Genomic DNA, 23,001 nt, shown 5'->3' on the forward strand with positions numbered 1-23,001 from the left:
CTTAAGGAATGCATCGGTTTAAATTTAAATGAATTTTCTAATTATGACTAGGACTAAAAAACAGATTTAGAAGAATCAGTTTTTGGTTATCTGAAAAAAAACTTAAGTCTAATAAATGCAGAAATCGAAGTCAAATAAAATGTTTAATAGATACCTAAATAAATGAATATTTTTTATATGGTATATTATTAGTATTACATGGTCTCGTCTGAAATACGCAATAATCGAATACGTGTCTGGAATGAGCTGTAGACTACCACCATTTAGGTACTTGTGTTCGGTTTACCTTTCTGCATATTTTTTTTACTCTGTCGCTGTAGGCTAAAGCTTTAAATTAACTGTAACTCCAAGTCCGCATCTATTTCCTCGTTTTTTGCATAATTTACTTATATTTCTCGGTTTTCAAACCACCTTTTCTCCATAATTTTTGTCCCCAACGAAAATATTTCCTGTGTACGAGACTGAAGATAGCTCTTATCATAAATTAAATAAAAAAAACAAGTTTTTTTTACTGAAAGTAAGGAGCAACATTAAAATTTAAACGAACAGAAATCACCCCGTATATGAAAGGGGCTGTTCCCTCTTCAATGCCCTGCTGTTTACGCTAAAGTTTTTACTGTTTTAAAAATTAGAGTTGAGAGAAGTAATTAGAGTTGAGAAAAATTAGAGTCAAACTTTGGCGCAAAGAGCGGGGCGTTGAAAAGGGAACAGCTCCTCTTTTTGCCGTAGCAAAAAACAGCAAATTTGCAGTCTCCGGTATTCGTCGTCATTACCTCTAGGATTCGAATTGGCCAGAGGGGATAGCCCGCAAATTTGGCTAGGAATAAATCATCGATTTTAATGTTCGCAGGATTCACTCCTAGTAAATGAAAGATTATAAAGTGAAAGAAACTTATCTTTCCGTGAGGGCCGAGCCTCACTAATGTATCCAAGTGAACAACCAGTCCAAACTGTGCGATGTCGGCCCAACTGCTAATCCTTCTCTACACTAAAAAGTGTAATTAACGCGCAGGCAAATCATATCCAATTTTCTCTACACACCACACTTGGCTATCGTATCTAATTTTCTCAATTCAAAACGCCAAAAATCTGATTGTGTGATAAATTCAACTATCAGATTTCCTAATTTCTGTAGTCACTGAATTAATTCATGGCTAAAGAATCAAGTTCAAACAATTCAAAAGTTCAAACAGGTGTAACCCCTTTAAGAGCTAGTTCAATACTGCAGCATGTCAGTATACTGCAGGCATCTTCTTTGAATTAAATTCGTTTTTTTCGGTAATCTCGGTTATAACGTTGTTTTTCTGATATTATGAGAAATAGAAACATTCAGATCGAAATAAAGATTTTTAATTTTATGAATGGCTTAAGAATATTAAGTGGAAACTTTCAGGGCAAGATGAGGGGGATGTACAACTGACGAAAAAGCAATATGCGCATACTTCCTTATATGAAATTACTCCGTATATGAAAGGGGCTTTTCCTCTTCATCGCCCCGCTCTTTACGCTAAAGGTTTTTACTGTTTTAAGAGGTTGAGTTAAGAGAAAGATTCAAACGCTGAGCGATGAAGAGGGAACATCCACTTTCATATAAGGGGTAATTTATGTTCGTTTTAAGTTTTGATGTTGCTCCTTACTTTCAGTTAAAAAAAACTTATTTTTTTCATTTAATTTCTGAACGTTTTTTAGTTAATCAATGTTTTGATTTCGGCTCTCCGCAGATGAATAATTAAAGCGAAATTTGCATATTTATTTATTTGGCTAAATGGCTTTCCCATAATTTCGATCGAATGATTTTGAGAAAAAGGAGGGGGAGGAGGCCCAGTTGCCCTCCAATTTTTTGGGTACTTAAAAAGGCAACTAAAACTTTTAGTTTTTTACGAACGTTTTCATTAGTAAAAGATATATGTAACTTACGAATTAGCTTACGTAACAAACTTCTATATTCGTACGTTTTATTATGTATATGAGAGGGTTCACCCACTCGTCAATACCTCGCTCTTTACACTAAAGCTTAAATTTTGTCCCTTGAATCACAAAGGCCGTAGAATAAATAGTTTAAACTACTAAAAATGGTTTAGCGTAAAGACTGAGATATTAGGAGGAGGTGAACCCCTTACATGCGTAATATTTTCTGTTCGTTTTAATTTTTAATGCTACTCCTTACTTTCAGTTGAAAAACTTTTGCATATTTATTTTTTCATTGTTTTTTTTTTAAATAATACTAGAAAATGCTGCGCCCCCTTTATCGAAATCTTCTTCCCCCATGACAAATTCCTCCATGGAAAGCATCCACCACATAACCCCCTCTTCTCAACCCCCCTCCCAACCAAAAAATTCCCCTGAAAACGTCTGTACACTCCCCAAAACCATTACTATATGCAAACACTGGTCAAAATTTGTACCTTGCAGCCCCTCCCATGGGGACTGTGGGGGAGTAAGTCGTCCTCAAAGACATAGTTATAAGGGTTTTCGACTATGCTGAATAAAATGGCTATCTCAGAATTTTGATCCGACGACTTTGGGAAAAAATGAGCGTGGGAGGGGGCCTGCCCTCCAATTTTTCTGGTAACTTAAGAAGGGCACTAGAACTTTTCAGTTCCGTTAGAAAGAGCCCTCTCGCAAAATTCTAGGACCACTGGGACGATACGATTACTCCTGGGGAAAAAAACAAAAAAAACAAATAAACACGCATCCGTGATTTGTCTTCTGGCAAAAAATACAAAATTCCACATTTTTGTAGATAGGAGATTGGAACCTGTACAGTACGGCTCTCTAATACGCTGAATCTGATGGTGTAATTTTCGTTAAGATTCTATGACTTTTAGGGGTTGTTTTCCCCTATTTTCTAAAATAGGGCAAATTCTCTCAGACTCCTAACTTCTGATGGGTAGGACTGAAACTTATATATTTGAAATCAGCATTAAAATGCGATTTTTTTTATGTAACTATTGGTATCAAAATTCAGTTTTTTATAGTTTTGGTTACTATTGAGCCGGGTCGCTCCTTACTACAGTTCTTTACCACGAACTGTTTGACTAATGAAAAGGAATTGCATAGCCATTATAATATTTGAAATCTATTTACCAACAACTCCCTGGGTTCCTATCGGAGAAAAATATAAGATCTCACCCCGCCCTTCCCTCCTCTGGTTATGTTGCTGGTGTCTCACTTATGAAGACACTTATAAAGCCTATATTTGTGTCTATAATGATGACATAGTAATGACACGGTCATGTTTCTGTAGGCTTGTGTTTATGCTTATGCTAGGGTACACACACATCTGCGCTTATGATTGCTTATGAAGAAGCCCAGTATGTAGCGCCTTAACATCATCAAGATGCCTGATTAACAGGAATTAGCATCTCACAAAAGTATCCTATTAAAGAAGCATTAATCAAAATGACTTAAATTTTCAGAGAAAGATAATTATATAGCTTGACTTTTTCATTAACCGAAATTACAATGCATTAGTGTTTTATATAGCAAAGTTTTTTTCTAAAAAAAGAAAAAATATTGGACACGGTTGGGATTGCTGAGGCAAGGAACTGTTTCAGGATTGTTGATGGAAAATATTCTCTGTATCGCGTTGGCTTGGATCGGAAATAATTCCGTCAAAAAAGAAAGATCACTTACACAAATCAGACACTTACAGTTGAACTTATTCTGGGAGATATTTGGCTTTTATTAGGGGGGGGGGATAGTTAGAAGACGCAAATACAGTTGGATTATATAGAAATATGTAGCAAATTATAAAACAATATGTGAAAATAGTGACGGTTTTTATGCCTTTGAGAAATCCTATGAAATCACTATTTTTTCCACCTACGCCCTACACAGGACAATCTCTAAGTGTTATTAAATTTGAAAAAAACAATTTTTTCAACTGAAATTAAGGAGCAGTATCAAAACTTAAAACGAACAGAAATAACTACGCATATGAGGGGTGTTGTCCCTTTCTGTCTTTACATTGAAGTTTTTTTTTAGAACTTTAAAAAGGATTATTATTCTAATTAAATGGCCCTTATGTTTCAGAAGCCGTTCTTAAAGAATTGGGACAAAAAGCCAAATTACTGTAAAAGCTAGATATTTGGGAGGGGACAACCCCCCTCATATACGTAATTATTTCTGTTTGTTTTTAGTTTTGATGTTGTTCCTTAATCTTAGTTGAAAAAATTGTTTTTTTATTTAATTTCTGATCGTTTTTAAATAATGCCGAGAGATCCGGCTCCCCCTCCAAGGAAAATGCCTTCCCTCCCCACAAAATCCCTGCATGGAAAGTTCTTCTCATATAAAATAACCCCGGTCAGGGACTCCCCCCAGATCATTCCAATCCAGCTGAAAATTCCCCCTAGGAAATGTTTTTGCGAACAAATCCAAGTGAAAAATTTTCTTGCCACACTTTCATTTGAAAAAGACTTTAATTTCTGTTTGTTTTTAAAATCATGCCAGAAATTCCCTCCACCTGTGGAAAAGTCTTCCCGAAAATACCTCACCTCTCCCGCCCCCTAGTAGAAAGTTTCTCCCATAGAAAATTCCTCCTGGAGACTTTATTTCTTGAAAAACTTCCCCTATTACGGAAATATACTCTAGACAATTCCAATTCAGTAAAAATTTGCCCTTGGGCAATCTCCCTCAACGTCTGCACATGTAAAATAGAGTTGGCAAAGAGAAAGTAAGACAAGTAAAAAGAATTTCGTACAGGAATTCCGGTTAATTCCCCCAGTGTAAAATTTCCTCTTGAAAGATGACCCCCCCCGAAACTTCCCTTCCCATGGAGAATTCTTCCCGTGGAAAATACCCCATCAGAATGCCCCCCTCCCCGAAAAATGTCTGTGTACTTCTATTAGCAAATACTATACGTAATTAATGGTAATATTTCATGACTTACAGACCTTTGTCAAGGGGCTGTGGGGGTCCTGTTGTACCCGGAGGAATAGTTACTAGACTTTTCAACTATGCTGAACGAAATGGCTATTTCAAAATTTTCATCGGGTGACATTGAAGAAAAAAGGGGAATGGGAGAGGGGCTAGTTGTCCTCCAATCTTTGTGGTCACTTAAAAAGGACCCTTGAAGTTTTAAGTTCCGTTCGAATGAGCTCTTTCCTGATATTCTAGGACCATCCGTTCCATGTGTTCACCCCTGATAAAAAAAAAACACAAATAAACACGTATCCGTCACCTTCCTTCTGACAAAAAATACGAAATTATACATTTTTGCAAATGGGAACTTGTAACTTCGACAGTAGGGTTCATGGGTACGATGAATCTGATGGTGTAATTTTTTTAAGATGCTTCACTGTTAGGGGATGTTTCCTCCCTTTTTCGCAAATCAGGTAAATTTTCTCAGGCTCTTTGCTTGTGATGCTTAATGAATCTTATAAATTTAGAATCAGCATATAAGCCAATTCTTTTGATATATCTATTGATATCAAAATTTCTTTTTGCAGTTTCGGTTACTATTGAGCCGAGTCACTCCTTACTTACATTTTGATCCCACAAACTGTTTGACAAGTTTCAAAAAACTTTTTTCCTATTTCATATCTTTCTTTTTTTTTTAATCGTATTCAGAACCATCCTAGGTATAAGGGAGGAATACTGCCCCCCTCACTCAAGCTTCTGATATTAAAAAAAAAATAATAAAAAAAAGTTGTTTTAATCTGAAAGTAAGGAGCGTCATTAATGCTTAAAGCGAACAGAAATTATTCCGTATATGAAAGGGGCTGTCGCCTCCTCAACGCCCCACTCTTTAAGCTAAAGTTTTTCATTGCTTCAAAAAGTAGAGCTGTGAAAAAGAGTCAAACTTTAGCATAAGTTGCGGGGCGTTGAAGAGGGTACAACCCCTATCACATACGGAATAATTTCTGTTCGTTTTAAGTTTCAATGTCGCTCCTTACTTTCAGTTAAACAAATATGTTTATTTTTTTTCTATTTAATTTCTGAACGTTTTTGAATTAATGCAGGTTTTGATTTTGGCTCACCGTACATGAATAATTAAAACAAAATTTGCATATTAATTTTACTTTTTTTTTTTAGCTAAATGGCTTTCCCAAGGTTTTGATCGGACGGTTTTGAGGAAAACGGGTGGGGAGGGGGCCTAGTTGCCCTAAAAATTTGTTGGTTACTTAAAAAGGCCTCTAGAACTTTTGATTTTATTTACGAACGTTTTTATTAGTAATAAATATACGTAACTTACAAATTAACTTACGTAGCGAACTTTTATGTTCGTATATTCTTACTACGTATATGAGGGGGTTTGCCCCCTCGTTTACCTCGCTCTTTACACTAAAGTTTACGTTTCGTTCTCGTTTTGCTCGTTTTGAGTTTGATCAGTCATTTGGTGTCATTTCTGTCGGTTTGGGTTTCATTTATTTATTGATGGTGATTTTGGGTAGCTTATTTGACTTTTATAGAAGATTATTTGACTTTATTCCTGCTTATTTTTAGATTAATGGAAATCTTTACTTTTATGTGGAAAACGTGTTTTGTTGATTTTTTTTAAACTAATGATTAAAAAGAGCAATAGAAGTATCATTTCTCTTCAGATGATCCCTGCTATGATATCCTATGTCCACTCATTTGATGCGACCTCTCCCCCCGAGATGAGGGAAAAAGAATCGGACTATCCCTCTCGAGAAAAATACAAAATTTTACTTTTTATATAGCCTATAATGGTTTGAACCTCCAGCATTGAGTTTTGGCATATGATGAATTTGATTATGTGTTCACTAAGTTTTAATCTCTATCTTTATATTTTTCATCATTTTTCTAAATTTATACAGACTTAATTTCGCTGAAAACTTAGCAAGTTTTTTACATTTGCAAGAATCAAAATTGAATTCGTTTATGCATATATTGTTAACAAACTTTCGTGTTTTAGGTGTTCAAGTTCAACACCTGTCATTATTTACATACAAATAATTACCATGAACGTTCTGAAAATAGAAATTATCGGACTTTTACTGAGGGATAAAACATCTGGTATAGAGTACATTATGATTTTATTGATTTCATTGTTGAATTTTCATCAAAAGTTTTTGGAGTTCATCCCCCTTTCCTAAAATTGTACAAAGTTTGTAATTACTAATAACTTCTGATAGATAATTCTTAAACTATATGATTTTGCTTGTTTGGAAGCAGCATAGAAAATACAATCATTTGATGTGATTTTTTTCTGCTTTCTGTTTTGAAACTTTTGGGCACTGTTTACTAGGATTGCTCGTTGCTGTGTTTCATTGGTCTCAATTGGCGGGGACATTGGTCCCAAATATTCCCCACTCTTAGATTTTGGAAATACATCTTTTCGCACTTTCATTACAATGGGTTTTTGTTGGATACTTTCAATGAAAAAAAAAAAATTATAATTTCACCATCTATATTTCGAAAACTAAATTATTGCCCCTCCCCCTGATTTACATAAATTGATGCCACTGCTTGAGCCATGATAAATTACAATTATCGGAGAGATTTATGGGGATTTTGAACTGCCAGGGTGTATTATTCCTGGTGTCGCTGAGGGGTTTGAGTGTTCGTGTCGCTTGTTATTTGGTTTGGAACGGGGGTCAATGGTGTGACCCTGTAAGCTCAGCCAGAGTCGACGCAACTCTAAATCTATACCAGAAGAAATCTGGGGGAAACACACGGGAAGTGTCGGATGATTTCCCCCCACCCAGGCATTGTAATCCCAGCCGAAGGCATTGAGTCAGGAGGATGCCTGCGCGACGCAGACATTGGTCAGCATGTGAAAAAGCTTTTTTTTAAGAAGAGTGTAATGTTCGATACCAAAATATGCAAGCATGAAATATAAATTGATAAAAGCTAAAAGAAACTCAAATTTGATATATTAACATAAAAATGCAGTAGAAATATTTCTAGTCACTTTTAAACACTTGAGCTAATCAGAACTAATGCCTAATGATTTATCTGTGAAATTTAAGTATCATCTCCCTTCAAGCGCTATTTTCAGTTGGCTAGTGATGTGTTATGATCTGTCCCATTATTTTATGATTTAATGAAGAGAAAATATGTCGAAATGATATGATTTTCTCTCAAATATAAAAACCTTAAATTTATGTCTATATTTTTTAAATTATAGTACTATAAATTCTTGGCTGAAAGACTTTATTTATAAAAAAAACTGAAAAGATTCAGAATTTTTTTTGTAAAAGAAATAGAACAATTCAATAAAAAATGCTAAACCACTTTAACTTCATCAGAAATTAATCTATAATTATTTATCATACAATTTAACGGTAGTAATTGTTCTTTGTAACCTGTCCATACTCGTGCCATTTGTGAAGTACAACTGTGTCTGGAAAAAAACTTGAAGGTTTAAGCCCGGTTGCTAATCTTAGTTGTCAACAAGACTTTATCTAAATTTCACAAGGTAAGTGAAAAAGGTGACCATTTGGGACAAAGCCAATGCTGTAGTGCCAACTTGCTAAAGAGCGATATGTCCCCCATGCATCATTTTTGTTTCCCCAGTGGGCTATCGTTTAGAATAGATGGTTTTTGAAAGCTTGGGAAGGGCTCATGAAATCGCAAATTCGGAGTTCTTGTGTCCTATTTTGGGTCCGCGAAAGATTGAAGAAATCCTTACATTTCTTTTTTAATACCAGATGTTCAACAATGGGTGACATGATTACCAGAGATGAAGGGATAAAGTTATATAAATATTCTAATAAAGCAGATACTTCACGGATATGTTTACCTAAGAAGGTAAGCATTGCCAGCCTGGATAAAATCAACTTGGTGGAAGTGAATAAAAACTTGAGAGCCTTGGCTAATTATAGTAAAGCCAAGAGTAGTATGGCCCTAATGCGGCCGGAATATACAGCCCAAGGCGCTAAGGGCAATACCCTAATCCTCATTGTATGTGCCCTAAACCTCACTAGCATATTAGAGAAGGAACATCTCATTAGTATATTACAGACAGTAGGCTACATGCTCAATCTACAGTAATCCCATGGCAATTCTTTTTATTCGAGTTGAATGAAACAGGTTTATTTGAAATTATCATAAATTTAACCTTAATGTCTCAGTAGTCCTATACTGTAATGTATGTATTTAGTATTCTGCAATCACATGACAATTCTATGAATCATTGTATTGCGAGAGCAACACTAGTTTTGTCCCGGTTTTTTTTTCCTATGCCGCCGATGTCGGCTTATTCCTGAAACTGGTAAGGGTCTAACCTGTGCGGTTTTTACGGAAAGTGTGGACCTCAGGCCGGATTGATGAATATGGCATTACATTTTGGAAAGCTCCGCAAAACTCTTGCCTGGGGCCAAAAAGGATGGTTTTGTTTGTCCACGAGCCAGAGCCTATGGTGTGTGAAATGAAGTGGAGTTATGTAAGTTGTGCAGCCAAGCTTTCGTTTCATCAAACCATGTTTCTGCTTTCGAGTGGAAAGCTCCGTTCTAGCAGGGAAGCAGGCAGGCACCACTTTCAAATTGAAGATGGACTAAAATCAATAAATGTTAAATATATGCGGTAGTTACCCGGCCCCACAGCCAATATATTTTCTTTGAGTGATAAATATAAAAATTTACAGAAGCAAAAAAGCTGCATTTTCCCACGGGTCTGAAAGTGCTGCCGTGATTTTCGCTGGGTTTATCACTTGTTTTTTCGGACTTGGAATTGAGGTAGAGAAATGTTATCAGATGTACCTCTTAAACTTTAAAAGTTTTGTCATTGCTAAAGAAATTGGAGCTTATCCTTTGCTCCTTTCTAAGTGGTGACGTTAGAAAGTTGGCCTACGGCAAAAAATCAACTTTTGAACTAAGACAGATAGAATTTTTTTCGACGGCAATCGATAGCTCTTGATGATCTAATCAAAGTATATGACATTAATTTTTTGGTACAAAAATTCCTTCATGAGGTATACCCGTTTGAAAGTTTCAAGGGTTTGACAACTTCAGTAGTAGGGTACACACTGAAACCAAAAACAAGCCGATACCAATTGTGAGACATGTAGGGGACTTGTAAGGAAAGGTCAGCTGTTAGCTCATAATAATTTCGGCAGTGAGGGGTTTGCAAATTTTGCTATTGGGTGTACCTATAATTTGTTTCCAGTGTATTTGATGATAAGACCGAGTTGGTTCCAGTGGTAAGACATGTAGGGGACTTGTAAGTAATAATCGTCTGCTGGGCTACAATCATCTTTAGTGAAGAGGGGTTTGTAACTTTTGCTAGTTGGTGTAGCCTACCCATACTCACTGTAACCTAGAATTAAGTCTTTACGCAACGGGAACTAACGATAACGTAAAACAACGAGGCAGTTTCGTAATAGTTAATAGAGCATCATCAATGGTATTTTGATCCTGAAAAGTTACGGATAGCTTTATAATACCAACTAGATTATATAAGATATTATTCCAAGTCTTGATCCGTTACGATGTCTACGATTGAAAAGGATAAAGTTCAACTGGCTGCAAAGTCAATTTAGTCCCTTCTTTCGATATTCTTTTGTTATTGTTGTTTTTTCAACGATGAGGAATAGCCTTTGATCATGTGATTACTGATCGCGTTCTTCTTTGAACGTAACGTTTTAAAAGCTTCGATAGGCTGACAACTTCAGCGGTTAACCGATAGCAAAAAAACAAAACCAAAGTGTTGCTCTCGCAATACTTTATTCGGCGAAGCCGGACAAAGGTTGCCGCAACACTTCACGTTGCTCAGGCAACGTAGGTCTAGTTTTTTTTTACCTAGGGTAAATGAAACCAGTTTATATTATCCAAAGGTTAATTTACTGAGTGGATATAAAGCGGGATTTCAAATGTATTAAATTAAAAGGCGCCGAGAATAGAATTTAACGTTCAAATAAAAAAATAAAAAATAAATAGAAAACAAAACAAGCTAATTCCAAAAACCGTTTTCTAAAACAAAAAATCACCATTAGCATAGGTAAATCATTTTCATTTTGTATTTCAAAAATATTATAAGAGCATTTCTTTTGCTATTGGCTTTAAAAACCATCTTGTGATATTATATTTGAATGTCCACTTCTGTTTTGACTGCGGAACATGGAAAAATTGACCATGAGAAGAGAGAGAGAGAGAGAGAGAGAGAGAGAGAGAGAGAGAGAGAGAGAGAGAGGAGAGAGAGAGAGAGGAGAGAGAGAGAGAGAGAGAGAGAGAGAGAGAGAGAGAGAGGGGGGGGGAGAGAGAAAGAAAGAGAGAGAAAGAGAAGTTTACAGCCGCTCAGACACACAGGCACAGAGAGAGAGAAGCAAAAAAATATTTTTATCGAATGGCACGTAGAGTTTCATAATAAAAATAAAAATGAATGCTGTGAATCCATTCAAAGCATTTGAATGGATTCTCAAATCAAATTTTAAATTTGTTTTAATGATTTTAATCCCGCATTATATTCACTCGGTGAAGTAAACTTTTCATAATATAGTACTGGTTTCATTCAACCCAGATAAAAGTTTATTCATAGAATTGTCGTGAGAATACAGAATATTAAGTACAGACATTATAGTATAGGATTACTGTGACACTAAGATTAAATTTATAATTTCAAATAAACCTGTTTCAATCAACCCGGATAAAAATTAATTCATAGTATTGTCATGGGATTACTGAACATTAAGTATGTACCGTCTGTAACATGCTAATGAGATGCTCTGTCTGTAATATGCTATTGTGGTTGAGGGTATATGTAGTGAGGTTTAGGGTATAATCTTCAGAGCCTCAGGCCGTATATTCCGGTCGTATTACGGCCATATTACTCCCGAGGCATATAGTCTTTGTGAGAGGCAAAGCTGGCATAACTTTTTCCAGAATTGCATTAAAATGATTAATCTCACTTGTTGATGTTAAATTCCGAGTCATTTAAGTTTTTGAATCTGCATGATTGACAAGGTCAAAAGTGGCGTTTTGGAGTTCCTAGGGACTCCAAGAGTTGGAGGCCACCTCCTACTCTCCCACCCTTAAAGAGGAAATATACTTATGTTTTACCTTTTTACCTCACAGTTTTACGAGGATTATAGTGGGAATGGGACTAAAGATTAAAATTCGTTAAGATCGGTGAAGATACGAAGAGCATGTTTACAGCTAAGGTTTGATGTTCATGAAAAATTGTATGTAAAAGTCCTCCAGATGAAAAGAAGCATGACAATTCTGAAGTTAATACTGTATTTTAGACGTTCAGAATTAAACACAATAGGCCAATATTTCACAAATGGGGTAATATGCTGTACCTTGCTGTAATCATTCATAAAATAGTTTTCAATCTATATCGCTGGAGGAACAAAAGTTGGGTCTTTGGGCTTGTTCCTCTTCCATCCACCCCCAAATTCCCACATATAGACTTGCTGCCGTTTCATTTCTTGATGCTGCTCTTACGCTAATATACTAGATAATAGATGAGGATTAGAAGAGGTGTCAAATGGGAGGTAGCTTTTATTTTGGAACAATAGCCAAAACCATCATTTGTGGTGCACATTTGAAGTTGAATTCCGTAGGAAAGCATTAGTAGCTGGAGAGCAAGCAATAAGCATGAAGACATAATTTTAGGTCCTAGCTTTGTTTGCAGACCAATTCCTGAAATTACTAATCATGTAGCCTCAGAGCCGTAATTAGGTACCAGGGATAAATTAAGTCGTGGAACTCCAAACAAACACTATTTTTCTATTTTTCAAGATTGCTACATCTGCTTCCTTACTGTTTATTTGTCCCTATTAATGGTTGTGTACCTTTTGAATTCAAGAGGTAAAAACCTGTACCAATTATTTATTGGACCACCTTCCTGGTCCCTGTGAAGCTTGGGTCGGGTTCCCCAGACGTAGCTAACCACAAGACACTCCGTCGAGGCTGGAGTTTCCTTAGTTAACCTTAAAAAGGCCCTGCATCATTAATTAGTAAGTTCGATTTTACCAAAATGCATAGTTTTATGTAAGTCATTCAGATAAGATCAAACCGTTCGTGGTAACGAACTGTAGTAAGGAGCGACCCGGCTCAATAGAAACCGAAACTCTAAAAAATAGAATTTTGATACCGATATGCACATCAAAAGAATTGGATTTTTATACATATTTAAAATACATAAGCGTCCTCAAGTTTAATCTTACCCATCAAATGTTACGAGCCTGATAAAATTTGCCCTATTTTCAAAAAAGGGGGAAACACCCCCTAAAAGTCATAGAACCTTAATGAAAATCACACCTTCAAATTCAGCGTATCAGAGAACTCTACTGTAGAGGTTTCAAGTTCCTATCTATAAAAAAGTGGATTTTTTACCAGAAGAATGATCACGGATACGTGTTTATTATTTTTTTTTATTTCCCAGGGGTGATCGTATTGACCCAGCTGTCCTAGAATGTTGCAAGGGGGCTGATCCTAACGGAAATTGAAAGTTCTAGTGCCCTTTTCAAGCGACCAAAAAATTGGAGGGCAACTAGGCCCCCTCCCACGCTTGTTTTTTCCCGAAGCTACCAGATCAAAATTTTGAGACAGCCATTTTGTTCAGCATAGTCGGAAAATCTAACAACTTTGTCTCTGAGGAGACGTGATCCCCCTCAGTCCCGGGGGGAAGGGCTGCGGGTTATGAACTTTACCCATTGTTTACATATAGTATTGGTTATTGGGAAGTATACTGACGTTTTCAGGGGGGATTTCTTATCGTGATGAGGGAGGATTGGGGGGTTACGTGATAGTATCTTTCTGTGGAGGAATTATCATGGGGGAAGAGAACTTCCATGAAGGAATTTCCTGGATTTTCCAGCTTTATTTAAACAACAATGATAAATTAAATAAAAATAACATATTTTTTCAACCAAAAATAAGGAGCAACATTAAAACTCAAAACGAACAAAAATTATTACGTACATGAGGGGGTTCGTCCCCCCTCTTCGTAAATAAAATAAGTTCTAGTGGCCTTTTTAACAAATAAAAAAACTGGAAGGCAACTAGGCCCCCTTCCCCGCCCCTTTTTTCTCAAAATTGTCTGATCAAAAGTTTGAGAAAGCCATTTAGTCAAAAAAGTAAAATTAATATACAAATTTTTGTTTTGTTTATTCATGTGCGGTGAGCCAAAATGAAAACCGACATTAATTCAAAAACGTTCAGAAGATAAATAAAAAACAAGTTTTTCAGCTGAAAGTAAGGATCAAAATTAAAATTTAAGACGAATAGATGTTATTACGCATAAGAGGGGGTTTGTCCCCTCCTCAATACCTCGCTCTTTACGCTAAAGTATTTTTAGTAATTTCAAAAGAGCTATTTATTCTAATTAAAAGACATTTGTGATTCAGGGTTCATTGTTAAAGAATTAGAACAGAACTTGAACTTTAGTGTAAAGAGCGAGGTATTGACGAAGGGGCGAGCTCCCTCATATACGTAGTAAAAATATACGAATATAAAATTTAATTTTATATACGAATATAAAATATAAAATACGAAACAGAAATTGCTCAGTATATGAAAGGGGCTGTTCTCTCCTCAACGCCCCGCTCTTTACGCTAAAGTTTTTCACTGTTTTAAAAAGTAAATTTGAGAGAAAGAGTCCTATCAGATAGGACTTTTTTCCTATCAAATAGAAAAAAAAAGTTTTTTGAAACTTGTTAAACAGTTCGTGGGAACAAAATGTAACTAAGGAGCGACGCGGCTCAATAGTAACTGAAGCTAAAAAAATGGAATTTTGATATTAATAGATATATCAAAAGAATGGGCTTATTATGGTGATTCTAATTTATAAGAGCCATTAAGAATAAAAAGCAAAGAGCCTGAGAAAATTTACTTAATTTTCAAAAAAGGGAGGAAACGCCCCCCCCCAACAATGAAGGAATCGTAATAAAAATTACACCGTCAGATTCATCGTACCCATGAACCCTACTGCAGAAGTTTTCAAGCTCTGATCTGCAAAAATATATAATTTTGTATTTTCTGCCAGAAGGAATTTCATGGATGCGTTTTATTTTTTTTTTCAGGGGTGATCGTATGGAACTAATAGTCCTATAACATCAAGAAAGAGCTCATTCGGACGGAACTTAAAAGTTCTAGGGTCCTTTTTAATTGACCACAGAGATTGGAGGGCAACTAGCCTCTCTCCCACTCTATTTTTTTTCTTCCATGTCACCAGATAAATATTTTGAAATAGCCATTTTGTTTAGCATAGTTGGAAAATCTACTAACTGTTCCTTCGTGTATAGCAGGGCCCCCGCAGCCCCTTGGTAAAGGTCTGTAAGTCATGAAATGTTCCCATTAATTACGCATAGTATTTGTTTTTAGGAAGTCACAGACATTTTTCGGGGGGGGGGAGGATATTCTGATTGGGGATTTTCCACGGGAAGAATTCTCCATGGGGGGGGGGGGGTTCCTGGGGGGTCATCTTTCAAGAGGAATTTTTACACTGGGGGAATTAACCAGAATTCCTGTACGAAATTCTTTTTATTTGTCTAACTTTCTCTTTGTCGACTCAATTTTACATGTGGAGACGTTAAGGGAGATTCTTCAAGGGCGAATTTTTACTGGATTGGAATTGTCTAGAGTATCTTTCCGAAATAGGGGGAGTTTTCCACGAAATAAATTCTCCAGGGGGAATTTTCTATGGGAGAAACTTTCTAATAGGGGACGAGAGAGGGGAGGTATTTTCGGGAAAACTTTTCCACGGGGGGAGGGCATTTCTGTTATGATTTTAAAAACAAACAGATATTAAAGTTCCTAAAATCTTTTACTTGGATTTGTCCGCAAAAATATTTCCTAGGGAGAATTTTCGGCTAGATCAAAATAGTCTGGGGGGAATTTTCCAGACGGGGGTATTTTATGGGAAAAACTTTCCATGCTTTCCTGGCAAACCCTTTCCTGGAGAGCCAGATTTCTCGGAATTATTTAAAAATTATCGGCATTTAAATAAAAAAGTTTTTCAACCAAAATTAATTAACGACATCAAAGCTGAAAACAAACAAAATTCTTACGTATATGAGGGGGGTTGCCTCATACTTTAATAAGCCTTTTTAAAGTTCTAAAAAAAAAACTAGTGCGAAGACAGATGTATTGAGAAATATACGTAATCATTTCTGTTCTTTTTTATGTTGCTCCTTACTTTCAGTTGAAAAAATTGCTTTTTTAAATTTCATAACACATAGAGATTGTCTTGTGTAGGACGTAGGTGGAAAAAATAGTGATTACAAAAGATTTCTTTCAAAAGGTTTAACCGTCAATATTTTTACATTACGTTTTATAATTTTCTATATATTTTTATATAATCCAACCGCATTTGCGTTTTCTAACTATCCTCCCCCCCCCCCCAATAAAAGCCGAATCTCTCCCAAAATATGTTCAACTGTAAGTGTCTGATTTGTGTGTAAGAGATCTTTCTTTTTTGATGGAATTATTTCCAACCCAAGCCAACGTGATACAGAGAAATTTTCCGTCAATAATCCTGAAACAGTTCCTTACCTCGGCTACCCCAACCGTGTCCAACATTTGTTCTTTTTATAGAAAAAAAAAACTTTGCTAAAAAACACGCTAATGCATTGTAATCTTGGATAATGAAGAAGTTACGCTATATAATTATCTTTCTCTGAAAATTTAAGTCATTTTGATTAATGCTTCTTTAATAGGATGCTTTTGTGAGATGCTAATTCCTGTTAATCAGGCATCTTGATGATGCTAAGGGGCTACACACTGGGCTTCATCCTAAGCAGTCATAAGCGCAGATGTGTGTGCTAGCATAAGCTTTACACAAGCCTACAGAAACATGACTGTATCATAACTGTGTCATCATTATAGGCACAAGCATAGGCTAGTGTCTTCTTAAGTGAGGCACCAACAACATAACCAGAGGAGGGAAGGGCAGGGTAGGATCTTATATTTTTCTCCAATAGGAACCCAGAAAGTTATTGGTAAATAGATTTCGAATATTAAATTGCTATGTAAAAACTTTTTCCCTTAGTTTATGATATGAGCAACCGTCAGGCTCGTACACAGGACAAAAATTATGGAGGAAGGGTGGCTTGAAAACCAAGAAATATAAGTAAATTATGAATAAAAAGAGGACATGGATGCGGACTTGGAGTTACAGTTAATTTAAAGCTTTAGCCTACAGCGACAGAGCAGAAAAGTTATGTAGAAAGATAAACCGAACACAGGTACCTAAATGGTGATAGCCTACAGCTCATTCCAGACGCATATACAATTATTGCGTATTTCAGACGAGTCCATGTAATATTAATTATATAACATATAAAAATATTCATTTATTTATGTATCTATTAAACTTTTTATTTGACTTCGATTTCTGTATTTATTAGTAGGGCTAAAGAAAAAATCATTTCCCTATTTCAACACAGCAATGTCTTGTTAAGGTCATAGTGAAAGTTTTGATTATATTTAGTTATTTTTTATTTAGACTCAAGTTTTTTTCAGATAACCAAAAACCAATTTTTATAAATCTCTTGTTTAGTCTTAGTCAAAATTAGAAAATTTATTTAAATTTAAACCAATGCTTTCCTTAAGATATAAAATTAAATATTTATTTAGTGATTTCTTTAGTTGAATTGATTATAATTTCTTAATTGATTTGATTTTGTTTTTGAACTGAGTTTGTTTTTGAAGATTTCAGTCATAATTACGCTAAAATCGTTTTTTCTTGAAATTTAATTAAATAAAATTTTAAAATTATCTTGTGTTATTTTTATTCTAGTCATAATAGGAAAATTTTGTTAAATTTCAATTAATTCATTAAAATCTAAAATCTAAAACTGTTCCTTGAAGATGATTCTTTAAAATCCCGAGATATAATCTTACAGAATATTAGAACACTAATTTAAATTCAAATCTGGGATGAAAAAGATAAAAATCCTCCAGAACCATTGCTGGCGCATAGAGCATGGAATCTATGTTCAGTTCCTGGATCTTTTCTACAGGGACAAGTGGCAAGCCTGTCACTCCACCTCGCTGTAAGGGAGTAAACCCCTGTGCCTCGTATTGCTAAGCAGACCATCGGCCCACTTTTCTAAGGCAAGCTTTAAAGTCAAATTAGTCTATTCGTATAAACTAAAAACTTGAAATCTATCCAGTGAAATTCTATTAAGTGTACTCTTTAAATGCTTTTGTTTGGCATTAGCAAAATTTGAACATATATTCAAGGCTAATCAGCGTGTTCCTTTAAATCTAAAAAAAAATTACTGATAAAAACTTAAAGCCTAATTTTATTCTTAACAGTTTCGGTTAAATATTTTTGAGATGTCAGGTTTAGTTTCTTGTCAAAATTAGAAAATTTATTTAAATACAGATTTCAAAATTAGAAAATTTGAATTTATTTATAGAATTGAAAATTTAGTTAAATACAGAATTCAAAAGTTAAATCCACTGATCGAAGCTTAGTCTTTAAAATCTTGTGTTATAATCTTGATTCTTGAAGATTATTAGAAAAATAATATAAGTTCACGTTAATCTATTCTTTAAAATATAAAATTTGAAACCTATTCACTAAAATTTGAAATGTAATAAATTTTTCAAATCTATTCTTTCAAACTTTTTGTTTCGCCTTAGTAAAGTCAGGAAAACTTTTTATTTTTAAATCGATGTATTCCCTTAAATCTAAAGCATGATATGTATTGATTAAAAACAAGTTTATCATTTTAAATTTATTATTATCGCCTTATTGAAAATTTGTTTATTAAGTTTATCCCTCAAATTTGAAATAATTCATTTGGATTAAAACCTAGATTTCTTGTTTAAAACATATGATAAATATCAATTTATCTAGATTTAAATTGATTCATTCTTTATAAACATATATATTTTCAAGTCTAAAATAAATTCTTTTGAAATTACTCACTTAGGTCTAAGTCAAAATATGAATTGTGGGGAATGAGAGTAAGAAGAACGTAAAAGTATGAAGTAAAAAATGCATGAAAAGGTAATAAAAGAATGAAGACTAGATATACACAACAATAAAAGTTGATCTCATTCCTGCGTGTGTTCGATTTAGATCTCTCTAGAAATTATTGGGAATGGGTTCAGAGCCCAAATAAAGCCCTGGATAGATATTTTGAGGAATACATTTCTATTCCTTCCTCCATACTGACTTTTGATGAACTTGGATGAGTTTTTGGTACTGAAGTGAGAATTTTCACAAATGGATCCACGGCGCAAATGAGATTCAAAGAAAATATTTTGAGCCAAATAGGTTTGTTAAATTTTGATTTGCAATATTTTAAAGAATTCGTAAAATATGTATTAAATCAAGAAATTTTCCAATATGACTTTTTTTTAAGAAGAAAGAAGTTAATGTGTTTATTACAAGAAATAAACACATTAACAACAAACCCGAAGCTTCAAAATCTTTTTGAAGCTTCGAAAAAAGGAAAAGGAAAATCCTTTTCCAATATGACTTTTTTTAAGAAGAAAGAAGTTAATGTGTTTATTACAAGAAATAAACACATTAACAACAAACCCGAAGCTTCAAAATCCTTTTGAAGCTTCGAAAAAAGGAAAAGGAAAATCCTTTTCCAATATGGCTTTTTTTTAAGAAGAAAGAAGTTAATGTTTTTATTACAAGAAATAAACACATTAACAACAAACCCGAAGCTTCAAAATCCTTTTGAAGCTTCGAAAAAAGGAAAAGGAAAATCCTTTTCCAATATGACTTTTTTTTAAGAAGAAAGAAGTTAATGTGTTTATTACAAGAAATAAACACATTAACAACAAACCCGAAGCTTCAAAATCCTTTTGAAGCTTCGAAAAAAGGAAAAGGAAAATCCTTTTCCAATATGACTTTTTTTTAAGAAGAAAGAAGTTAATGTGTTTATTTCAAGAAATAAACACATTAACAACAAACCCGAAGCTTCAAAATCCTTTTGAAGCTTCGAAAAAAGGAAAAAGAAAATCCTTTTCCAATATGACTTTTTTTAAGAAGAAAGAAGTTAATGTGTTTATTACAAGAAATAAACACATTAACAACAAACCCGAAGCTTCAAAATCCTTTTGAAGCTTCGAAAAAAGGAAAAGGAAAATCCTTTTCCAATATGGCTTTTTTTTAAGAAGAAAGAAGTTAATGTGTTTATTACAAGAAATAAACACATTAACAACAAACCCGAAGCTTCAAAATCCTTTTGAAGCTTCGAAAAAAGGAAAAGGAAAATCCTTTTCCAATATGACTTTTTTTTAAGAAGAAAGAAGTTAATGTGTTTATTACAAGAAATAAACACATTAACAACAAACCCGAAGCTTCAAAATCCTTTTGAAGCTTCGAAAAAAGGAAAAGGAAAATCCTTTTCCAATATGACTTTTTTTTAAGAAGAAAGAAGTTAACGTGTTTATTACAAGAAATAAACACATTAACAACAACCCCGAAGCTTCAAAATCTTACTCGGATCCTTGGAGTCGTATTTTCAAATCCTAGTGGCAATAGACGTAGGCTCAAACTATAGTCCTGGAAATAGGATAGAAGTGGAGAGACTAGTTGCAACTCCACGCTCAAATATCAATTCATTAAATTCCCTGAAAAATTCATTCACTTAGCATGAAATGGAGCGATTATTAGGTTTTACAAGGGTTTAAAAATTATTCTAAAATTAAAGCTTATTAAAATTCTCCTTTATCTGGTAAAAAAAAGGTGGAACATTTTGGCTCATTTCTATACATTCTACTGATTCTTGTGTAAATTATGTGCGAATACGTATTTTCTTTTGATCGTTCGGCTTGTTTATGTAGAGTGTTTTAGTCAAAAATATATGATAAAAACAAGTTTAAACAGCTTTTACTCTATTAGAATTAAATCATATAATATCTAACACATAAAGTAATGTAAAGTAAACTGGATATGCGATAAACCAGGGTTTTCGCAGGGGCTGTATATGCCTAATAAAACACGTTAATTATACAGGCCTTTAATAATGGTTTACTTAAGATCTACAAGAATGTAAAATTGCTGCTTGATCCCTATATTCATGGCCATGGAGCGTTTGGGGGGTTGGGGGGATATTGAGATTGTTGTTGTTGCTGTTGCTGCAATACAATGATGCATATGGTTTTATTATCTAAATTTCTTGTTGAATAAACCTATCAATCTAAAAAAATACTGTTTTCGATTGGTGAATTGTTTTTATTCGACCAATCTTAAAATAGTACGTCTTTTACCCCTATGCTTACTTTTGGGTAAACTTACGTTTTTAGATAAAATTTGCTGGCTTTAAAAATAAATATGTCATTTGATGTGCCTTTAAACACTCTTTCTAAATTCAATATTACGTAGCTACTACTACTTTCAAAAATGGCAAAAACAAAATCAGTTGTAATTTTAAGAAGAAAAAGTGATTTTCGTGGTCGTTTGATATTAGTGACTTATTTTAACTTCAAACTGGAACCTTTAAGCACAATTTTAGAAAGTTTACATAAGGGGTCTTTGTATCTTGTAGTCTTTTAAATAAGTCATTCGTAGCCTTGTAGTCTTTCGTAGCCTTTTAAATAAGAAGCATATCAGGGGCAATGTTAGGATGTCACTAAAATGAAAATCAGTAGTAGTTATCCCCATCGTGTTTCCAGACCATTTTTGGCGTCTGTAACTCTTCGCTATTTGGTGTGCCTTATAATACTAAAAATTCTACAGGAGCCAATTGAGGTTGGGGTCACGGCGATCTGGGATACAATATGGGATCTACATATGTGCTGTCACTAAAAATGGTCCTATCGAGATAAGCAATTTATGTTTATTTCAGCGATTGCTTTTTGCTAAGAAAATAATTAGAATGACGAATTGCTAATAGTTTCCTTATAACTTTTGTCCTATTGAATATACATAAGAATACACATAAAAACTGAAGGACGTGCACTTAATTTCAAACAGCTGAAGGACGTGCACACAGCAATATAATATTATGATATCCAAATCCTCAACAAATTATTTCCATGATTTTGGCATAATTGACTCCCATTTCTCCTGTCCATCACGTCCGCTCCAAGAAGTATCGCCTTCTCCCAATCAAATCAGAAAGAGTCAGATTCGCAACCAAATACCAAATTCCTCATATTGTAAATAAATTTAATTTAGTAGAAATGTCCCCAAGTTTCAAGAGTCGATTTTCTTTGAAAAATCATATTCAAAACTAAATCTTTGTCTGGATGTTGGGATTAATGAATATAATTTAGTATGAATTTTGTTGTGGTGCTATCACGCTGGGGTGGCCTCCTCTGTTATCCCCTACCTTGTATGTTTTTTTCTTTTCTATTTTTTTGCCATGTCGGTATTTTCTTACCTCTGTTTTATGGCGGACACATCGAGCCCTGCTCACCGTCATCAAGTTTAGAAAATTATTTATTATGTAATTTGGTAAATAAAAGATCTTGTCTTGTCCCTATTTTTGCACATTTCCCAGTATTCTTACCCCATCCCCTCACTACAATTTACTTCAAAAAATATCTGTAAAAAAAGGTAAGCAAAGAAAGAGTAAAATAAGAAGTAAAATAAAAAATTAAATAAGGAGTAATATAAGAGTAAAGAGTAAAATAAGGAGTCATTTTCTTTGACGTGGTCGTACCTCTTTGGGGCTATGGGGATAAATATAATTGCGAAAACCAACTAACCTCCCAAAAATCCTAAAAACGAGCATAAAGCTAGGTGTAGCTAGGAGAGCCTAAATCCAAACCCCCAGCCTGACCATTCTTCCCTCCTCCAAAGGAAACACTCTACAAGTTTGATTTACTCTGAAAATTAAAATCACCTCTGATTTTGATTTTTTAAGCAGCTTCAGTGTAAAAGCAAAACTTTTCCTGAATAGCAATCCACCTCCGACCATCGTCTATCCTTACAAGACCATTAACTAAGCTCACTGCAAATACCATCACTAATCACATCAAATGCGTCGGGTTTTCTGAAAAAAACGAATCAAAGTGCAAAATAAATGAGTTAGGAGGCGTGTCGTAGATGTGAGAGAATACAAAGATGACTTTGATTTTAACATAAAACTTTCATTTTTAAAATTAAAGTTAAGCTTAAATAGATATTAAAAATATATGTTGCAGCGACTTTGATTTGCATCGTCTAACATAT

At 34.4% G+C, this 23,001-nt stretch overlaps 1 protein-coding gene across 1 annotated transcript in view; it reads right to left on the minus strand.

Annotated features, from left to right (window-relative positions):
- LOC136033138 (general transcriptional corepressor trfA-like) overlaps positions 1 to 22,788 on the minus strand; it is a 194,996-nt gene extending 172,208 nt beyond the window's left edge. The window contains exon 1 of the mRNA XM_065713775.1: positions 22,673 to 22,788. Coding sequence (XP_065569847.1) covers positions 22,673 to 22,747 — 75 coding nt within the window. The 5' untranslated portion in view covers positions 22,748 to 22,788. The remainder of the gene's footprint in view (positions 1 to 22,672) is intronic.
- Between the last annotated feature and the right edge of the window lie 213 nt (positions 22,789 to 23,001).

Source organism: Artemia franciscana, chromosome 11 (genome assembly GCF_032884065.1).
Source record: "Artemia franciscana chromosome 11, ASM3288406v1, whole genome shotgun sequence".
Classification (NCBI taxonomy): Eukaryota; Metazoa; Arthropoda; class Branchiopoda; order Anostraca; family Artemiidae; genus Artemia; species Artemia franciscana.